The sequence below is a fragment of the Anabrus simplex genome, chromosome 13 (assembly GCF_040414725.1).
Source record: "Anabrus simplex isolate iqAnaSimp1 chromosome 13, ASM4041472v1, whole genome shotgun sequence".
NCBI classification, from domain to species: Eukaryota; Metazoa; Arthropoda; class Insecta; order Orthoptera; family Tettigoniidae; genus Anabrus; species Anabrus simplex.
The window spans coordinates 85,794,060-85,814,913 of record NC_090277.1 but is presented as its reverse complement, the minus strand read 5'-3'; the positions used below and the strand labels follow the sequence as shown (position 1 = coordinate 85,814,913).

Below are 20,854 nucleotides of genomic sequence, written 5' to 3'. Positions count from 1 at the left end.
GTAAGTCAGGAATAAATAAATAAATAAATAAATACATATAAAATGACAATGCAAATTAGATACTGCCTGGCCTAGGTGGTAAAGGCGTGCTGGGTTCGCCCAAAAGGACGTGGGTTCGAATCCCCAGCAGGAAGTCGTAAAATCTAAGAAACTAGATTTCCAATTCCGGAGGTGCATATGGCTCTAAGGTTCACACAGCCTACACAAAAAATGAGTACCAGGTTAATTCCTGGGGGCAAAGGCAACCGGGCGTAGAGCTAACCACTCTACCCCATCACGTGCCAAGGTTAACAATGGTGGAAGCCTTTACCTTCCACTCCAAGGGCCTTCATTGCCTGTACAGAGGCGACTGCTTTGCTATATACACGAATTCGATATGCGCAGCAATGACGCGGAATGTAACTATCGCGTATAACTAGGTCTACCTGTACTTCAGTTTTCATTCTCTTTTGACCAAATTTAGGTACAAATTAGCACACATTCAGAATGAAAAATTAAGAGAACATACAATCTCACAAATAACATTGGGGGAGAAGAACAAAGGTGTTGAACTTATTGCCCAATAGATGTCACAAGACAAATCAATCTCTTTGAAGAAATCACCAACAAAACAGGTTTGAGAATCTCAAAGGGGGGCAGGGGGATATTACAAACTGTAACACTCCAAAATTTTGAAGATATTTTGGTCAAACAGTGGAGAAATTCAAATATCTGAAAGAAATTATTCAAGAAAATGGTTTAGAAAAATCTGCTGAAGAAAGGTTACACAGAACAGAAAGAGCATATGGCATCAGTTAGAATGTTTACAAGAAATGCTTACCTACAGATCATAAAATAAGGCATTCAATACAGTGGTAAAACCAGAAAGTCTTTATACAAGTGAATGTCTAGTTTTTGGACTATTTTTTAGATAAACTTGAAGTACCTACTAAAAAGAAGAAACAAGAAAAATCGCAGGCCCAATAAAAACAAGAGAACAATGAAAATTAAAAAGTAATAAGGAAATATAGAAGAACATAGAAAATATAGAAAAAATAAGAAAAAGGATTCCTATGAGTACCAGTATATGAAAATCATTTCCAAGAGTGAAATGATGGCAGTAAGAAAACTAAGAGAATTGAATGTGATGTTGGTGATACTAAGCTGGAACAGGTAGTAGATTTGTTAAAGGGGCATACAACTAGGTCATGAGCCCCTAATGGTGTGAGGTGAACAAAAGTAAAATTTACACTTCAAAATGTATCCACTGACTGAAGTGTAAAACTATGGAAAAAAAAAAAAAAAAAGGCCATGAAACAAAAGCCATCAGTGAATCCTATTCACAATGCCTTAATTACTGGAATGATACTTTACCTAAAAGGGTCCAAAATCCAGGTCACCAGCCCTCAATGGTACTACTAACTGGTAAAGCAGAACCATGGTGCTCCTATAGTGGTAACTAAACCCAGGTGACAGACTCATGGCATTTCTCACATGGTGGTACTAATCACAAGCAACGCTGAACCATGGTGTTCCTAACATAGCGGGACTAATCACAGGCCACGTGTACTCACGGTGTTGCTCACGTAGTGCTAGTAATCAAAGCCAATGTAGTGTATCACGCATTATTGTAACGCCCACAGGCAACAAAACTATCCGTGTTCCTCACATAATGGTACTACTCTCAGGCACTGCAAACAATGGAATTACAGGCGCCAGTCAATCCCCTGGTTTTTCTCACAAAGTGGTGCCAATCACAGGCAATGTAGACCCAGGGTGTTCCTTTTAAAGTGGTACTACTCGGGTAATGCAGACCCATTCTGAACAGTGGAACCAACCAGCAGAATACACAGGATGACACTTATCACGAACACCACCCAGACCTGTAGTGTTTCTCACATAATGGTACTAGTCTCAAATAACATCAACCTATGGTGTTCTGCACATAATGGGACTAATCACAAGTAATCACATGGTTCTAATATCTCTTGGTTGCTCCTTTCAGTCACCTCTTACGACAGGCAGGGGATACCATGCGTGTATTCTTCGTCTGTGTCCCCTACCCACAGGGGATGGAACAAGTGGATAATTTCAAGTATTTAGGATGCGTGTTCTCCCAGGATGGTATGGCAACACCGAATAAAGGTGCAGTAAAGCTAATGCAGTGAAGTCGCAGTTGCGATCAACAGTATTCTGTAAGAAAGAAGTCAGCTGCTGGACAAAACTTTTCTTTACTTTGCTTTACAGGAGTGAAAGCTGGGTGAACTCAATATACGTTATTCATAAGTTAGAAGTAACAGACATGAAAGTAGCAAGAATAATTGCTAGTACAAACAGGTGGAACAATGGCTGGGAGGGTATTTGGAATGAGATAAAGGCTAACTTAGAAATGAACTCTATGGAAGAAGCTGTACACAAACTGGCTTCGGAGGGGGGGTCATGCAAGGCGAATGGAGGAGGGTACCTAAGAGAATAATAGTCATTGAGAGTAAGAGAAGTAGAGTGAGACAGACTATGATGGTTAGACTCAGTTTCTAATGAGTGAAAGATAAGAGGTATAGAACTAAACAAGGGCACAAGTAGAGGACTGTGGTGGTGTTTAGTGCATTTACAGAGGCTTGCAGAATGAACTCTGAAAGTCTTAAGTCTATAATGAATATGTATGTGTAGAATACCGGGCAAGTTGGCTGTGCGATTAGTCGCGCAGCTGTGAGCTTGCATCAAAACAGCCTTTAAAACTTATACAGAAACATTCTACACAGAACCAATTCTATTAATCATAGCAATAAGTTCACCAAGTTAGGTGTTTACAGACTCAATTGTAATAATCGTAACTCATGTCAGTCAAACAGGTAGGAGCTTCCATACAAGATACTTAGAGCATGTTAACACCCTGAAATAGAACAGATGTTTGGCCATGGGTTAACCATAAGTTCACCAATATCAACGAAGACATGAAAATTCTCAAGCTATAAAAAAGGCCCCCCTACTCAACATTACAGAAAATTGTTTTATCAATCTGGAACAGTTTTTCTATCCTAACTTCAATGAAATTTCAGAGAAATGAAACATTTTGACCTTTTAATTCCTGTCTAATAACCACATCTCAGATTTAAAAAAAATTGTTTCTTTTATAATCTCTTTAAATTCCCCTTTAAGCAGCAGTCTGTCTTTCCGCATCTTTCAGCGCCACCGTAGACACCCTTTCTTTACCCCTCCTCTCCTTATCTACTCCTTTGTTTACATTGCCTGCCTGCTTCCTCCAGCAAGTCAGTGCTTGTTCTGCAGACAGAGCCAAGTCTCAAATAATTGTTCTTTTTAATTTCCTAATTCTGACTCATTTCCAGATTTACTTCTTTGCCTAAGGTCCTAAGTCAACTTAAAGACATAAGACAAGATCATAACCATAATTTGTTATTACAGTGGATGCCACTTATGATCACTCTGGGATGCATATAATTTGATAACATTAACCGCGTGATAACTTAGTCGAAAGGGGTCCAAAATAAGTCGGCAGCCCCTCACAATGGTATTTATTGCTAGGAAAGTAGAACCATGGTATTTGTTATGTTATGGTACTAATCAAGAGTAGCGTAGACTCACGGTATTCCACACATTATGGTACTACTCACAGGTAATTAAATTCACCCATGTATTACAGACCTACACTGTTTTGCACATTGCAGCACCATTTACAGGCAACACAAACCCATGGTGTTCATCACATAAGGGTGCCTAACCACAGGGACTCTTCCTATCCCGTGGTGTTTGTTGGAGTTTTGTTATTATCCACTATTTATCCTATAATTTTTCATTAGTAGTAACCTTAATTAATTGTATTATTGTAATTCCTTATCTGACATACATATCTCAATAACTAATTGATTACAATGATACTTCAGATTAATACTGTAAAAATAAAAAAAATTGTATGTGGTTAAGTGTAAGAGAGGGCCAAGAGCCCTAACTTCACCACTTAATAAAGACAAATAAATAAATAAATAAATAAATAAATAAATAAATAAATAAATAAATAAATAAATATAGTGGGTACTAATCATAGGCAAGCCAGAACCATGGGTTCCATGGTGTCGCTCATATAGTGCTACTAATCACAAACCTATTTGGTACCCAACTCAGTGGTACTACGCGCAAGTAAAAGCGTCCCGTGGTCTTCCCCGCATGGTGGTACTGATCACAAGTAGTTTCATGGTTCTAATTTGATCATCCCTTGGTCGCCCCTTTAAGTCGCCTCTTACGACAGGCAGGGGATACCGTGGGTGAATTCTTCGTCTGCGTCCCCCACCCACAGGGGGTGGATAAAACTGAGTATGTTGCAAAAACTGAAGACTTTTTCAACAATACCACTTCAATAATTAAAAAAAGTCCGAACTCAAATTCAACATCTGTTAAAACAAACTACCTTTCTTTTTACCAACCAAGAAAAAGCAAAATTATCGAACATTAATCCGGGTTTACCTACTGCTAAACCTCTCCCCAAGATCAATGCCAGTGTCCCCATACGCCCAATAATTAACTACAGACCCAGCCCTCTGTATAAATTCAGTTTATTCAGAAATTCAAGAAAAATTACAGCCAAACAAATCCATTAAGAACACCATTCCCTTCACTCCTATGACATTGTTAGTATGTATCCCAGTATTAAGACAAAAAACAATTTCCTATCATTAAAAAAAACTTAAATACAGTCATCTAAGCAAACTAGAGATTCTAGATGATGATGATGCTTGTTGTTTAAAGGGGCCTAACATCGAGGTCATCGGCCCCTAATGGTACGAAATGAAACGACAAAGTAAAAGTTCAAAATTATCCACTGACCAAAATAAAAAATGTCATGAAGAATGAATGAACGAATGAATGAATGAATGAATGAACATGAATTTAAAACAATCAGTGGATCCGACTCAAAAAACTATCATAGTTAATAGTATTACTGACCAAGGGACCACTTCCAAAAGCAAATCGAGGATGCTTGGTGTCTAAATGTGTCCAAAATACAAGTCAAAGGCCCCTCAGAATGATACTGATCGCTAGTAATGTAGAACCATGGTATCTGTCCTGTTGCGGTACTAATCAATGGTAGCAGAGACTTGCGGTATTCCACACATTATTGTACTACTCAAAGCTTATGAAATTCGACATAAATACAGACCTATGTTTTTCTCACTCTGCGGCGCCATTCACAGGCAACGCAAACCTATGATGTTCATCACGTAAGAGTACTAACCACAGGGACCTCTCCCTATCCCGTGGTGTTCCTCATAGAGTGGGTACTAATCACAGGTAAGGCAGGTCCATGGTAGCTATCATCCCATGGTCCCGCTCATATGGTGGTACTAATCACAGGTACTGCAAAAGCCGACCGCACGGTGCTCCTGTGTGCTACTAATCACAAACCTATTTCGTACTTAATATAGTGGTACTACGCACAAGTAAAAGCGACCCTTGGTGTTCTCCGCGTGGTGGTACTAATCACATGTAGTTGCATGGTTCGAATACAATCATCCCTTGGTCGCCCCTTTTAGTCGGCTCTCACGACAGGCAGGGGATACCGTGGGTGTATTATTCGTCTGCCTCCCCCACCCACAGGGGGTGTGTGTTTGGTCCGCGAGAGGTATTTTATTTCCCTCAAGTCCGCCGGCAAGCCGGTTAGGACCCCCCTATCTGCCACCTGGGACGCGCCACGTGGGAGTATCACCTCTCGCAGGCGTAGCAGGTTCGTGGATTCTAGATGTTATGCCTGTTCTGAAATTGGTAATCAATAACAAGTTCTTCACTTTCGACATTATATATCAACAGGATGGCTTGGCAATGGGGTCATCTGCCTCTGGCATCTTAGCGGAAATAGTCCATTAAGGACCATCATCAGCCTAGCTGAAGTACAAAATCTTTGCAAATAGACTCCATCTTTGTAATTATTGACGACCAAACTGCTTTCCGCCCTCCTTAATCTCAACAATATTGACCCCATATTAAATTTACCCCTGAATCAGAAACTAATAAAACAATTTCGTAGATCTGACGATAAGTAGTCTTCCATCCTCATCATATAAGAGATATAGAAAACCCACACAAACACAACCGCCATTCGTCAAGACTCCTCACACCCACAAGCACACAAATGTGCCACACAACGGTATAGTCTATCGTGCTTTTAAAATACCGATGTCCAAAGAAAACTTAAATGAAGAATTAAATATTATTCACGCCATTGCTATGTTCAATGACTACAGCAAATTTTTTTAGAAAGAATACTCAATAAATTTGAACATTCCTAAGACAACAATATTAAAAGAAAAATCCAATCCTTTCACTTTTTCCACTTTCAATAAAGACATCTATGGAATGAAAAACATTTTTAAGAAACAATACTAAGGTTTCCTTTCAAACTAACAGGAACATGGGAGTGGTGCACAACTCTGCCTCAGTAAATAGAACTAACGTTTTTTTTAAGATCAGGCATTTACAGATTCAAATTTAACAACTGCAATTTTTCTTACATAGGGTTTCTCACACAGCCTTGTTTTTTCCATTACAGATTGAAACTTCATTGACGGTGTCCACTAGGGTCACTGTTTACCATGCACCTGTTACTTCTCTAACACAGCTTCTCAATTTTGTCGCTGCCCTCCCGACCATTTAAAATAAGGCAAATACACCTAGCCAACATTGGAATCTTCGAGAATGGGACCGCTAAATTGAGGAGAATTTCAGAATGCTGCTATTCTAAAATTTTAAATTCATTGGCGTTTTTCCATCACTTATCACATACATTTCGCCTGCCACGTTGTCTCTTAAACTTTGATTCTCAAGCTTTTTCGCTCCCCTCCTAGCCATTCGTGGTGGTGGTTCTACAGATTCAACCTGAATTTTCAACACAGGGAAATAGTCTTGTTTTTGGATTGTTATCAAACTAAAATGTTTAGACTAAGAGGTCCACAACCTCACCATTAGCACTTATTGTTTTGGGCAAAACTATAGTAAAGGGGCCTCAATGATTAGTAACACTAGCTACCACTAGATGGCGCACGCGAGTGTGATAGTCTTACTAGGAGCGCTGAGAAGAACGACAATCCTGCCAACTGTTGCTTGGGGACCCTTTCTATCCTACAGTATTTCTTGCATTTTACAACTACTAAAGGACCTTTCTTGCTGTGCGGGCAGTAAGCGCCGCAGCGATAGAAAAGAGCCTTTCGGAGGGTGTCTGGCCCCGCCCTTTCGAGATCACTGTTCTCATTAGAGGTGGGGACGGAGCGAGTAATACCGATGAGTAATCCGGTTGTAGCGGTACAGCGCTCCACCGATCCCCTCCGCTTACAACTGCGAGTACTCGCGGAGGACCTGAGCGCAGTGGAGCGCACAAACACGTACGAAAGTACCTGTATTCAATCTGTGTTTCGAATGTACGTATATATTTCCTACGCTTGTTATGTTTTGTAGATAATGTAAAGTCTGTTAGATTATATTTGTGGTGTTAGTGTGATATTTAAACATATTCGTAGATAGTAGTTATATATATTTAGAACATTTAAAGGAATTTAAAGAAATTTTTACAGAACGTTGTTCCACAAATGCCACGAAAACCGTTGGATGCCTGGCAGTTTTTTTGACATCACTGATAATAGGAAACACGCAAAATGCAAATTTTGTGGCCGCACATACGCGACGGGTGGTGGCACATCAAATATAATAATATAATATAATATAATCATATAATAACTATTTATAGAAGCATTCTACTGATAGCTGTTTGGCATTGGGACGTGTAGTAGTATGTTGTCAGATATGTTTTGTAATCACATTTGCAAAGAAGGACATTCCAGTCAACGTCCATTTACGTAATTACTTTTGTCATCCTGTAGATGAAATTATGTCAGTGTTTTTCATTAAATTCTGATAAGATCTTTATATTCAGGTTATTCTTCTCATTAACAGTGTACCGTATCACATGAACTTACGAAATAATTGTTAATACATTACTTTTCTGTTAACTTCCAATCCCCTTGTACCCTTTCAGTAGGTATGCGCCATACTTTGTTTCACTATTCGAATGAGTTAACTATACGAGTTACTGACATTTATTCCACATACTACCTCCTACTCCCTAGCAGTTACGTATATAACAATTATAGTGAATATATATGCAGTTATTTACAGTTGGTACGTTGTGAGAGAAGGGTATTAATAGGGGGATGCAATACCTTCGCAGTGCCATACCTATAACGTGTTTAAACGTCCCGCGTCAGGACATTCACTCGGTAGTTCACTCGGTACTACCGGGTGATGACGTTACAACAACTGCTCCGCTCCGTCCCCAGCACTAGTTCTCATGACAGATTGGCCTGGATGTGCAAAAATACGTAAAAAGTAATAAATGATCTTTATTCATAATTTTTTTCTTCTGCAATGGTTGGTAACAAATTCTCTACCTCATCCTAGGTATCAATGACGTCATCCTCTTCCATACGTGAACCAATCAGTTTTAAGCAATGAAGTATGTATTTGTTATACATTTGCTATAAAAGTACATGTACTTCTAGGAGTGGGTGGATTGGTCCCTGGCAAGCGTATTGAACACATCTCTCCTCCATGATCATTTTAAGGCGAGAACAGCAGCTTTTAAATATTATATGTAATAATCCTTGAGGCCCCTTTACTATATTTGTACCTTGTTTTGTTTCAGTCTATCATTTTATTCTTAGTTTTAACACACTTTTTGGATTCAATTATGTTTTATATTAACACCTTTTTTCACTGAATTTGTCTCAACGAGTTATTTATTGCTCCATGTAGTGATGTAAATATTGTATATTGGTTTTATTTCAGTCATGTCTCTTATTTTTTTCTTTTGTTCCTTATGCTTTTTAGCACATTTTTAGCTTTTATTATGTAGATAATGTTAACTCCCCTTATTTCACTGAAGATGGCTCAAACGAGTCAAAATATTTGAATTTGATTACTCCATCTAATGATGGAATTGTGTTTTGTATTGAATTAGGAGGATATATTTAATGTTTCCTTTATAAAATAAGAATATAATTATTTAATGCAACAATTACTGTTTTACTATATACACTGGTGGGGAAAAAATGTTGAAGTGAAGGACTGGATTTTGAAACAAACAAAACAATTTTAGAAGGTCAATGCAGCGTTAGTATTTTTTACATACCTAGTCAATGGGAGGTATAAACTGACATTTAGAATGAATACGTCGGAAAGTAGACTGTAGTGGTAGACTAAACAAAATCAAAACAAGATTTTATTGAACTGCTCACCAGAAATAGAAGCGACAATAACTTTGCACACACACTTTGAATCGCACAGCTGTAGTTAATGTGGATTTAATGTAGAAATAGTCAATAAATAGTGGAAAGGTGGATTTTTATTTTATAAATTTTGATTATATAGACCCACCACGGACCAACAATGAAATTTATTGCATGTAACTATGGAGATAATACGGGAAGTTTTCGAAGATCGCGTGGTTAATTATCCCGCTAGATCTCCCGATTTAAATCCCTGTGGGGGATGCTTAAGTGGAAAGTATATGTGAAGAACGCTCGCACAAGAGAACATTGCACAAGTTACTTAGAACATCACTCGGGCTGACATTCGCCAAGTGTCTGCAAAACCGGTTACGAGGTGTCTGCGTATCCAACAACTGAGGGACAACATTTTGAACATCAAATGTAATGCCAGGTAGGTTTTAGACTTAATAGTTTTACTAGAAATAACTTTCTATAAATGTGAATGGTTACAATGTAGTGAGGAGGAAAGGCGTGCGTTATACCGGCTAGAAAACCATCATCCTCATGATTCATATTGATGTGATATACTATTCAGACAAATCAATGATTCCACCTAATTGATACAGATTTATTTGCTTTTGGTAAACTAAAAACTGTACTAAATGTTTCGTCTAGTGACTGGACATCAGCTTGTCTTGTTCAGGTGTGCTATTTACAAGAAGCAAGGACATATCCATCTCTTCTTAATCCTAAAAAGACATTTGAAAGCCTTAAAAATAATTAACATAGCTCAAACTAAAGGGGAGCAGGGTGAAACTATCAAATTATGGTTTAAAAAATGTTTAGCAGTTCAAAAGGCTTATAGCTAAAAATACATTTGATGTCACATACAGTGCAGTTTTTCAAGTTAAGTAGTTCTTATGTTAGCATGAGTCTCAGATGCTCTGGGAATGTGATTAGTTCTTATCTTCTTATGGCACTGGATTTTTTTCATTTTCACGTAAAATAGCCAGGAGATTACTAGGATAGTCTGGCAGCCTGATCGCTGTTGCTCGCTTAGCACCACCCAGGGAGCACATGTAGGGTAATTTTAGGTTAAAACCTACGGACATGAGCATCTCCACTCCTGACGGAGAGATGGTCTAATGAATGGAGACAATTTGCTTCAGCAGAATCCTTAGATATGCCGTGCATTACACAGAAGGTACCTGGCTTTGAACAACCTCGGAAAGTATGGTCCAAGTTAAACCGGATCCGGACTAACCATGGTGTGTGTGTGTGTGTGTGTGTGTGTGTGTGTGTGTGCAGATCTGCTGTATAAATGGAGGAAAAAGTCATCATCCTGCTGCGACTGTGGTGCTGAGAGGCAAACTTAAGCACATCACACAAGAATGCCCACCGAGGCGTTTCAATGGAGAAACGAGGGAATTTTTACTGGCGACGCCACAGGCGATTACCTATGTAGATATAAACCTGTAATTTATTGCACTGTTCATGTATATGCCATACGTTAAATAAATATACTGGATCTTTTTTTTTTTTTAAGTTTTCAAAATTTTTAGTTATAACATGCATATTGACAAAATTTATAACCTTACTGGAGTTGGCATTCCATGGAAGGATTGTTTGGCATTAGACTGCATTTATAAGTAGGCTAATAGTTTGCAACCCATTTTGTAACCGGGAAGAATGAAGATGAAAATCCACAGCCTGTTTCCAGTCATTCGACCGGGTCTGGAATGGAATGAATGAAGCCCCCATCTAGCGGCGAGGATAGAAATTGTGCCGTCTGCCGAAGCCTGTCGCACTCCTCTGGGACAATGATCAATGAATGACAGATGATATGAAATGATATTGGAGTGTTGCTGGAATGGAATATGACAGGGAAAACCCGAGTACCCGGAAAAAAGCCTCCGCCTCCGTTTTGTCCAGCACAAATCTCACACGGAGTGACCGGGATTTGAACCACGGAACCTAGACGCGAGAGGCCGGCGCTCTGCCGCCTAAGTCACGGAGCCTTCCTTGTAACCAGAAAGAAATGGGAGAAATATGTATGATGGAAACTGTTGCCGAAAAAATGGCCATTTTAATTGTTGTAAGAAAAACTTACCCCCTTAACATCCAGAGTGTTATTTTCCCTTTACATTTCTAGAGAGATGTCTTCTGGCTGTTGTCTCTGCCCTCTGTCTGATGTACTGGTGTGTGTATGTATGTGTGTGGAAACTTGCTTGTTATCGCAGTGCAGCGGGGAAGTGGAAGAAGTTGTGTCCTCAGGTCCTTCATTGTTTGCCGTTTCTTGTGAGGGAGGGGGATTCTAGCTGAGAACTGGAGCATTCTAGCTTGTTCATGTTAGTTATGAAGTCATATTTCCTTCCTATTATCTTTAGGTGAACTAGGATATTATAATACAGGGGACTTTTGTGCTCTAGGACGTCATTTAAATTTTTATCTGTTGAGTTTGACCAAATAAATTGTTTTCATAACTGTTCATTAATTTCTTTCAATTATACTGGCTAGCAATCAAGTGTCATCGCGCCAGCTATGCCATGCTCTGAGTGGTGCTGTGACCAAAGTTAAAAGAAAAACACTGTAGTACGTTAATAGAAAGAATATAAGGCCATTAGCAAATTTAATCTACACTTAGCAGATGCTCACACACCCCACCACCCTTCTATCATTAAAAGAAGGACTGGTTTCTTTATGTAAAATATATTAAAAACAAACTGCAACCATCTATCCAAGGTATTAAAAGTAAAGAGCTACATCTAACAGTCAAAATGGAGCAACACAGACCTGTTTCTGTACAGAGGAAATCTTTTCGCATCATAACTTGAGACCACAGTGATGGAGCTTGTCGAGTACGGATGGAAAGTTTGTCGACACCGCTGCCTCTTCCAGTCTTCTCTGAGCTGCTTGATCTACCAGAAATGGACAGCGCTGAACATTCCACCTTCAATGTCCAGTTTACCTAGAAAATACAAGAAACAACTTGTCAGTCATACCTACACAGCTGACTTAAGAATACATGATGTGCAATAAGAAACTCTCCTCCCAAAAGAAAATGGTCTAACTTCTAACGAAGTATGGGGAAAGTTGTTCGAAAGAAAGGCTATGAAACCATAATCTTCAGACATGTATACAGGGTCTTATAAACCCAGGCTGTCCAGAGTTTTTAATCTCCCAGACTTAAGCAGCATTATGGGAGGCGCACGCACAGTTCTTGACCTTGCAAGGTGCGTGCAAGTGTTCGACCTAGCAGTCGCCACTCAATTTCAGCTGTTAACATGAGTTATTTTCATATGTTAAAGTTACTTTAAGTAAGAGTCTGCTCAATGCATACGCAACACATTTATTCAGCAATTTACTGGTGAAGTGTCACCTTCACAAGCTCAGATTCATGTAGTTGTAAATACATTTGAAACTACTGGCTCAGTGCTCGATAAAAAACATGCATGCACACGAACAGTTTTAACAATGTTGAAAACCTGCTGATCAAGCCACAAGAGTGAGGTATGAGTGGTATCTTGCATCACTGAATGATCATTTATTTGACCCATAGTTTTTGTTCCTTTTGGATGAGGCCTGGTTTTATCTTAATGGTTGTGTGAACAGTCAGGTGACAAGCTTTAACAGCTTCATTTTAGATAAATACCCACACCGACTATAAAGTCAAGTTCACAATTAAGTATTTATTTATTTTCCACCTAGTCGATACAATGATTGCTTAAGGCAATTTTTAATGGTCAAAAGTGGTACGTTTCGTATATTATCAACATCTTCAGCCACATAACACTGTTTAGATGAAAAATATATAAAATTGACGAAGTAATGCTTTAGAGGAAGTGTCCTTAAAATAATTTTAAGGACACTTAAAATAATTTTAAGGACACTTAAAATAATTTTAAGGACACTTCCTCTAAAGCATTACTTTGTCAATTTTATATATTTTTCATCTAAACAGTGTTATGTGGCTGAAGATGTTGATAATATACGAAACATGTACCACTTTTGACCATTAAAAATTGCCTTAAGCAATCATTGTATCGACTAGGTGGAAAATAAATAAATAATTGTGAATCTATTGAAGTGCGATACAGACCATGAAGCTGATTTTATGTAATATAAAGTCAAGTAGCGAATGTTTAAGAATAACTTAATATTATATTTAAGTGGTCAGTCTATTCAATACATAATTTATTTAATCTAGTACATGTATCTACCCCTAAGGGACATCTGCTAGAATAAATTACAACAATATATCAGATATAAAAATTACATTACTAGATTGGAAAGATTAAAAACACATACACAAGGATATTTAAAAGAAATGATTAGTAAACTTTTACAAGTTATATAGTCAATAAAATTGGTTGAATTGTTCATTAAACTGTTCATGATGAAGTTCATGGGAACTAACAGCTGATCATCGTCGTGAACCAAAACCTTTGATTTAAAATATTTCTTGATAAAAGATCCTTAAGATGCCTTAAACTGTATTCAAGATTGAACGCTTCAAGATTTCAAGTGAACACGGGGCCGGAGCATTAAAGTTATTTGTAGAACTGAATAATGCTTGTCTGAAATTTAAAAAAAAATTAGTAATATATATTTAAACTGTGTTACTTCTGTGCCATTCCATTGTCCTGATTGCCAATACACTGAGTCAAGATGTTATGATTTACCGCAAATAAAGTTTAAAAATACATATTTTAATCCTCAGAAGAATTTAAGTAATATGGTACAAGCGTAACTAATCATACTGGCCGTGGCTAAGACAAAATGTATCTTCCGAAATTCTTAGCATCAACACAGAACAAGAGAGAACTGATTTTGAGAAGACAGGCGAGAAAAACGGAAGATTCAATTTCAAGAAGAAAAGTTATTTTGGAAGTAAAATGACAAATGTATCGGAAGAAAACTGAAGGGATATCAAAGATACACTTCCACACATATTATACAAGTTTAATTTAATACGGATGAATGAAAACAGAGATAGTGTTTCATAACCTAATTTTAAGACCTAAAGCATATCATTTGTTCCCGTTCCGACATGCCCCATATGGACATGACCAAATACTATTTGTTATCATATGGCATTCCCTAGACAATGTAATCTTAATCATAGCTTCACGATATATATGTTAATGTATTGTTCAGATGAAGATGACCCTATATAGAGGGTCAAAATCAGTACTGTAGGATAAGTGCAATAAATAAGTATTGATAGGTGGAAATCCTTTCCTATTTCTAATTATGGTCTCCTTCGGTCAACCCCATTCTTGTAGTTCGTCAATATGGATATGAAGATCATAGATTATGAAGGAGACCAGACAACATCACCGGCAGATAAGAGCTTATTCCCCACAAAGGAAAAAAATGAAATGGTGGATGGCTTTCAGTGCCGGGAGTGTCCGAGGACAAGTTCGGCTCGCCAGATGCAGGTCTTTTGATTTGACTCCCGTAGGCGACCTGCGCGTCGTGATGAGGATGAAATGATGAAGACGACACATACACCCAGCCCCCGTGCCTGAGAAATATTAGCCAATATGGTTAAATTTCCCGACCCCGCCAGGAATCGAACCCGGGACTCCTGTGTCCAAAGGCCAGCACGCTAACCATTTAGCCATAGAGCCGGACACTCACAAAGGAAATCCCAGATGACTGAGCCCATAACCAAAGGAGGACCAGTGGAGCTGATGATGTAGCAGAACCAATACCAATCCCAGCAGACGAATATAGAATAAGAATTTTTTTCAAAATGTTTTTCAATCTGTGTCGGTGCGACATAAAGCCCATAGCAAAAAACAGTTTTCAAATGATTTTATGTTTCTCTTTGCAGAATGTAGTTGATGAATGTTTTATTTGGAAAGGAATAGGTCGTTATATCTTCATGATATGATTCAATATCATGTATTTCCACGTGAGTGATCCAAAAGTGACGTATTTAGGAAGGAGATCGGTAGTCTTCAGCATGAATAAAGTACATCCTAAGATAGGAAAGTGACCATATAACAGTGAAGTGTTACATTAGCGATATTCAATTAATTATGATATACCTTGCCATTGATAGGAATTTATGATGAGAATAGAATGTTGACTATCACCATTTTGGTCCGTATTGACTTATGTACAGATTTCTATAAAATAATTTTCCGCCTTGTCAATACTTGATACACTTTATTCTATTTAATTACTGTAATTCAAGTTTTTTTTATCTAATGCATTCTGCTTTTTTTTAGAATGAAATACAACGAATTCTCTACATTATCTACTATATCATTCCATACTAGACCTGATACCTGATTATTTTATAGAAATTTGTACATAAGTCAATACGGACCAAAATGGTGAAAATAGTCAATTCTGAGCATGCCAGCCAGGCTAGAAAATTAATGAACAAATTTAAAAACACAAAAATAAACATAGCCAAAATATCTAAGGACTTGAAATTTCGTAAGGATTGTCTAGCAAACAATTTAATTCCGAAACACTTGAAGTCGGTAGAGAGAAGGGGCATTTTGCAAAAACACGAGAGGGTGACTCAGTTAAAGGTGAATCAAATATGGTTAAAAAGTGAAATTAGATTTTTATACATTAAAAAAAGTTGTCTGAACCAGGACTTATATGACCATTTGCAGATCACGAAAGATGCATCAGGTCTAGTATGGAATGATATAGTAGATAATGTAGAGAATTCGTTGTATTTCATTCTAAAGAAAAAGCAGAATGCATTAGATAAAAAACTTGAATTACGGTAATTAAATAGAATAAAGTGTATTAAGTATTCACAAGGCGGAAAATTATTTTATAGAAATTTGAGAATAGAATGTGTTACATGATACCGAATCGTAGGATATCAAGTTCATAAAGATTGATCATTTATTGCCAGTAATAAATCAGAACAGGTTAAATATGAATGCATATGGATAAATAAGGTACATATTGGTAGAAATGAGATAGTTGATCCGTGAAATATTTTGGTTACGTGAGAAGTGGATTGAATTGTGCATTACATTGAATTAAATAAGTAATGCTGATATATGGTGCAGTGGAAGTGTGAAATGATGGAATAATGTTATATGAAGGAAAGAATCTATGAATTATGAGGCTGGGAGGTGTTTGATCACCCACAGTATAGTCCTGATCTTGCTTCCAGTGATTTTCATCTTTTATGCACCTCACCAAATTTCTGTCCTCCCATCACCATTTTTACACATACAAAGAGCTGAAGACTAACAGCACATGCTGGTTCCATTCCCAGGCGGCAGACTTCTATGACAGGCATACACAGGTTCATCCCACGATATGCTGAGTGTCTTAATTCTGGTGGCGATTATATAGCTCCAACATTGCTGTATCGGGTGCCAATAAGGTTTTTCGTGAAACTATATTGTTATTAATGTTAAAAAATTAATTTATTGAAACCACCTATTCAATACTAGTTAAGTCTTTATGACTATAACAATGTCATTACATTAAGTTTGAGTATGGTACGTGTTTTGCCTGATACCTCATTCTTCTAGAAGTGAGGTTGACTACAAAATATTTAGACCTTCCCAAAAAAACATAAGCTGAACGTGTTTAATGTCCTACAAATATAAAAAGAAATATTTAAATGCTATGACTTCAATAGACTACAATACCATATCAGTATCAGCATTATCTCCATTTGACAGGACATGAGTAAGACATCCCATTGAAACTTCAAGACAAGATCGACCATTTTAGTTTCAAAATGTAACAAGTTTGTATACATTAGTGTAAATTGTGTAAAAAAGTTTTTAAGAATAGTTCTAGCACAAGTTAATCTCCAATAAGTTGTAAAAATGTACAGATGGTTTAAACCCATGTATCGTGCCGTTCTCATTACTAACTCATGAATGTTGACAGTTAATATCTCCATTAAATGTGAACAAGATTTGGAAGTCACATTAGTACTTTAGAACATGGATGGCTTGATCACTCCATTGCAATTGTTACGTAAATAATATTTACTATGATTAATCCTAATATAGCATCCACTCAGAGCTCTGACTTGGAGATAGAATTCATGGCTGATGATGCCTGCAATGCCAGGCGAAACATGTACCATACTCCAACTTAATGTAATGACATTGTTATAGTCATAAAGACTTAACTAGTATTGAATAGGTGGTTTCAATAAATTAATTGTTTAACATTAATAATTGAATTTTCAATACAGTCAAAATGAAAATAATCACTTGTAAACTATATTGTCTCACATGAAGAAGTGTTATATAACATGTGTGACAGTTGTCGGCGAAGATACCGGTAATAAAGGTTTAGAAAATTCATATCAATCGATCATACTATATATTCAATTCAGATTTCATTTCCATTCAGTCTGCAATATTACCGGAACCAGGGTAGCTCCTTCCTTACTCCTCACCCCTGTATAACCAAGTATCTACTACTCTTATTGTAATCATTGTATCCTAATCATGTTTTGTACACCTTAAGACAAAATTCTGTTATATATGAGTGCCGCAGGACAAACATCTTTTTCGCTTTTTCAAATTTTTAACACAGTTTAATTTGCAGAGAATAAAACTCAAATATTCATGAATATATTTTAATATGCAAAGCTGATATTCCTTCATGCTGTGAAACAGTTTCTTAAATCTCTAATCGGAGTACTAACCTATACCCCACTTTCCATAGATTTTCTAGAAATCAATAAATTCTGTCTTAGAACTTCAAAGTTACATAAAGTGATCATTTAAGCTAGAGTTTTCTAGTTTTCACGAAAATTATCGCAAATTTATCTACTATAGCTCATTCACGTTAAGAAAACAGTATTGCTCTTACGGGCCTATGAGTGAACATACCCCCTCAGACACCCATAATTCCTCGTGATTAAGGTACTTTGTAATTATTATGAAAGATTGATAAAAAGGATGAGGCATTTTTGCCCGTCAGATATTAAAATAACTATAACATTTTATTTTTCATAAATACATTTGTAGGGAGAAAGTACAATGGCGGGAACAGCCATCGCTTCGTTGCCTTGCTTCATTTGCCTTCTATGTTGCTCTGGTACAAGCATCTGTGAACACTTCTGTAGTGAAGTCACGTACAATGTTTATTGCATGTGTGTTTTTAGGCTGTAAATCAGAGCATACTTGTCTTGTATTGAGTGACAGTTCTGGAATAAGCCTATGTGTGTGATTTCTTTCTGTAACATTAATACTGTGATCTTTTGTAGAGTCACCCACAGTATTCATTTGTAGTGTATGTTTTCTGGCCTTTATATCAGTGCGAACTTTTCTTGTGGTGAGTGAGTGTAATGTGATTAATTAGCCTACTTGTGTGATTTCTTTCTTTTAACATTAATAATGATCATTAATAGTGATTTATTTGCGTTATGGATGAGAATGTCCATAAAAATAAGCAGGGAGAGATACTTAGGAAGAAACAAAAGCAAACTGTGCTCAACGTACTTAATTATCTTTCTCGAAAGAATCCAGATAAAAGTCTCAGCTGGGTGGTAAGAGAAACTGCTGGAGCAACAGGCATTTCTGAGAGGACTGTTTATAAAGTGCGATCAGCAGCCACTACAGGGCCTTTGGCTTCTCCGATTAAAACAAGAGAACGTAAAGCACCACGGAAAGACAGCAGGTCAGTCAAGTTCAATGATTTTGTTCGCAGAGGTGTAAGATGTAAGGTGAGAGTTTTTTCCTTAAACACCAACCTCCAACCTTGCAGCAAATCCTAGTCTGAAGAATGATAAAAGACCTTCCCGAGTTCAACCTTGTATCATTTGTTGCGAGACATGGGTTTCCAGTACGAAAAGAAAGGGAATTCAGCTCGTTTGACGGAAAGAGGACATATCTTGGCGTCACAAGTATCTGTCAACAGTTAAGAAAGGTTACGTCGCGCATTCCTATCTACAAAATGTCTCTGTAAAATTTGTCACAAATAGAACACAATTGCTTAGACTTAAATGAAGTGAAAAATCTGCGGTTAATTAAGAAATACCATCGTTATTAGAGAAATATGAAAACATACTTGAGGCCTGTAGACAGGACTCCTTTATGTCGTATTCCGCTGCTGGTGCTGTCTTTTGTTAATTTCTTGAGGTCCAGAAAGGTTGATTGAATTCTGTAATGAAAATTGCATGGTGGTTGGAAACACTTTGACAACCACAAAAGGAGAAGGTATACTTGGATATATTAATTAGATGACAAGAAATATCAAATTGATTATATAATGATACAACAGTACAGAAACTGCCTAAAGAATGCTAAATGTTACCCAGGAGCAGACATTTATTCTGACCATATATTAGTTGTAGCAGAGGTAATGATAAAATTGAAAATAGTATGGAAAGGAAAGAAGAGAAGAAATTAATATTGAGAAACTGAAAGATAAAGACAAGTGTAGAGAACTAGAGGATGAGTATTGTAACAATAATACATTAGGAAATGAAACAGAAAATGTAGAAAGGAGATTGGAAACTTTTAAAAATGGGATAAAAGAAGCAGCTAAGAAAACGCTTTGAGTCAAGGAGAGGAAAAGGGCAAAGAAGGAATGGATAATATCAGAAATAAGTAAAATGGAGGAACGCAGGAAATGGAAAACAGTAAATACAGAAGAACGAAAGCGTAACTACAGGAAGTTAAATAATGAATTAAGAAAAGAAACAGAAAAGGCAAAGAAATGGTCGACAGAAAAGTGTCATGAGCTAGAGCAACTGGAGAAAGAAGGGAAATATGGCTTGATGTACAAAGAAGCAACAAATATAGTATTCAGAGAAAAGGAACAACAGCAATAAGGAAAGAGGCTACAGATGGCACAATGATATATGAACCCCAAGAAATAATGAAAAGATGGGAAGAATACATAGAATGGCTATATGATCGGGACAATCAACCAAATGAAGAATTAGAGGAGGAAGATATGGTTAAAGGGGATGATAAAGGGGAAACCATACTGAGAAGAGAGATCGAAGCATCACTGAACGAGATGAAAAATTAAAAAAGCAATGGGAATAGATGAGATTCCTGTTGAACTGTTAAAAGTTAAATGAAGGAAGAAAGGAGTTAATTGGATTATGTAATCAAATATACATGACAAGAAAATGGCCAAAGGACTTTAGTGAAATCATCTTAATCCCTATGGAAAAGAAAAACAGCAAAAAATGTGAAGAACATAGGACATTGAGTCTAATTTCACATGCAGCCAAAGTCTTACTGCGGACGCTCAACAGAAGGATATATGGAAAGCTGAATAACTTTATAGGTGAAGAACAGTTTGGTTTCAGGAGAAGAGTTGGAACAAGAGACGCCATTGGACTTCTGAGGGTGATAGAGAGGTACATAGAGAAAAACAGGAAAGTTTATGCTGTATTTATTGACCTTGAGAAGGCTTTTGACTGTGTCAGATGGGACAAATTGATGACAATCCTGAAGAAACATGGAGTTGATTGGAGGGATAGAAGGCTAATAAAGAATTTGTATTTAAACCAGAGAGCAAGAGTGAGAATAGGAGATGAGTTGAGTGAAGAAATTGAATTAGGAAGAGGTGTAAGACAGGGTTGCTCTTTATCACCGACACTGTTCAATATCTCAAAGAAATAATCAATG

General features: G+C 37.2%; 1 protein-coding gene across 1 annotated transcript in view; it reads right to left on the bottom strand.

The window, feature by feature from the left end:
• LOC137502885 (uncharacterized) overlaps positions 1 to 20,854 on the bottom strand; it is a 41,658-nt gene that overhangs the window by 6,785 nt on the left and 14,019 nt on the right. The window contains exon 4 of the mRNA XM_068230064.1: positions 12,042 to 12,216. Coding sequence (XP_068086165.1) covers positions 12,042 to 12,216 — 175 coding nt within the window. The remainder of the gene's footprint in view (positions 1 to 12,041; positions 12,217 to 20,854) is intronic.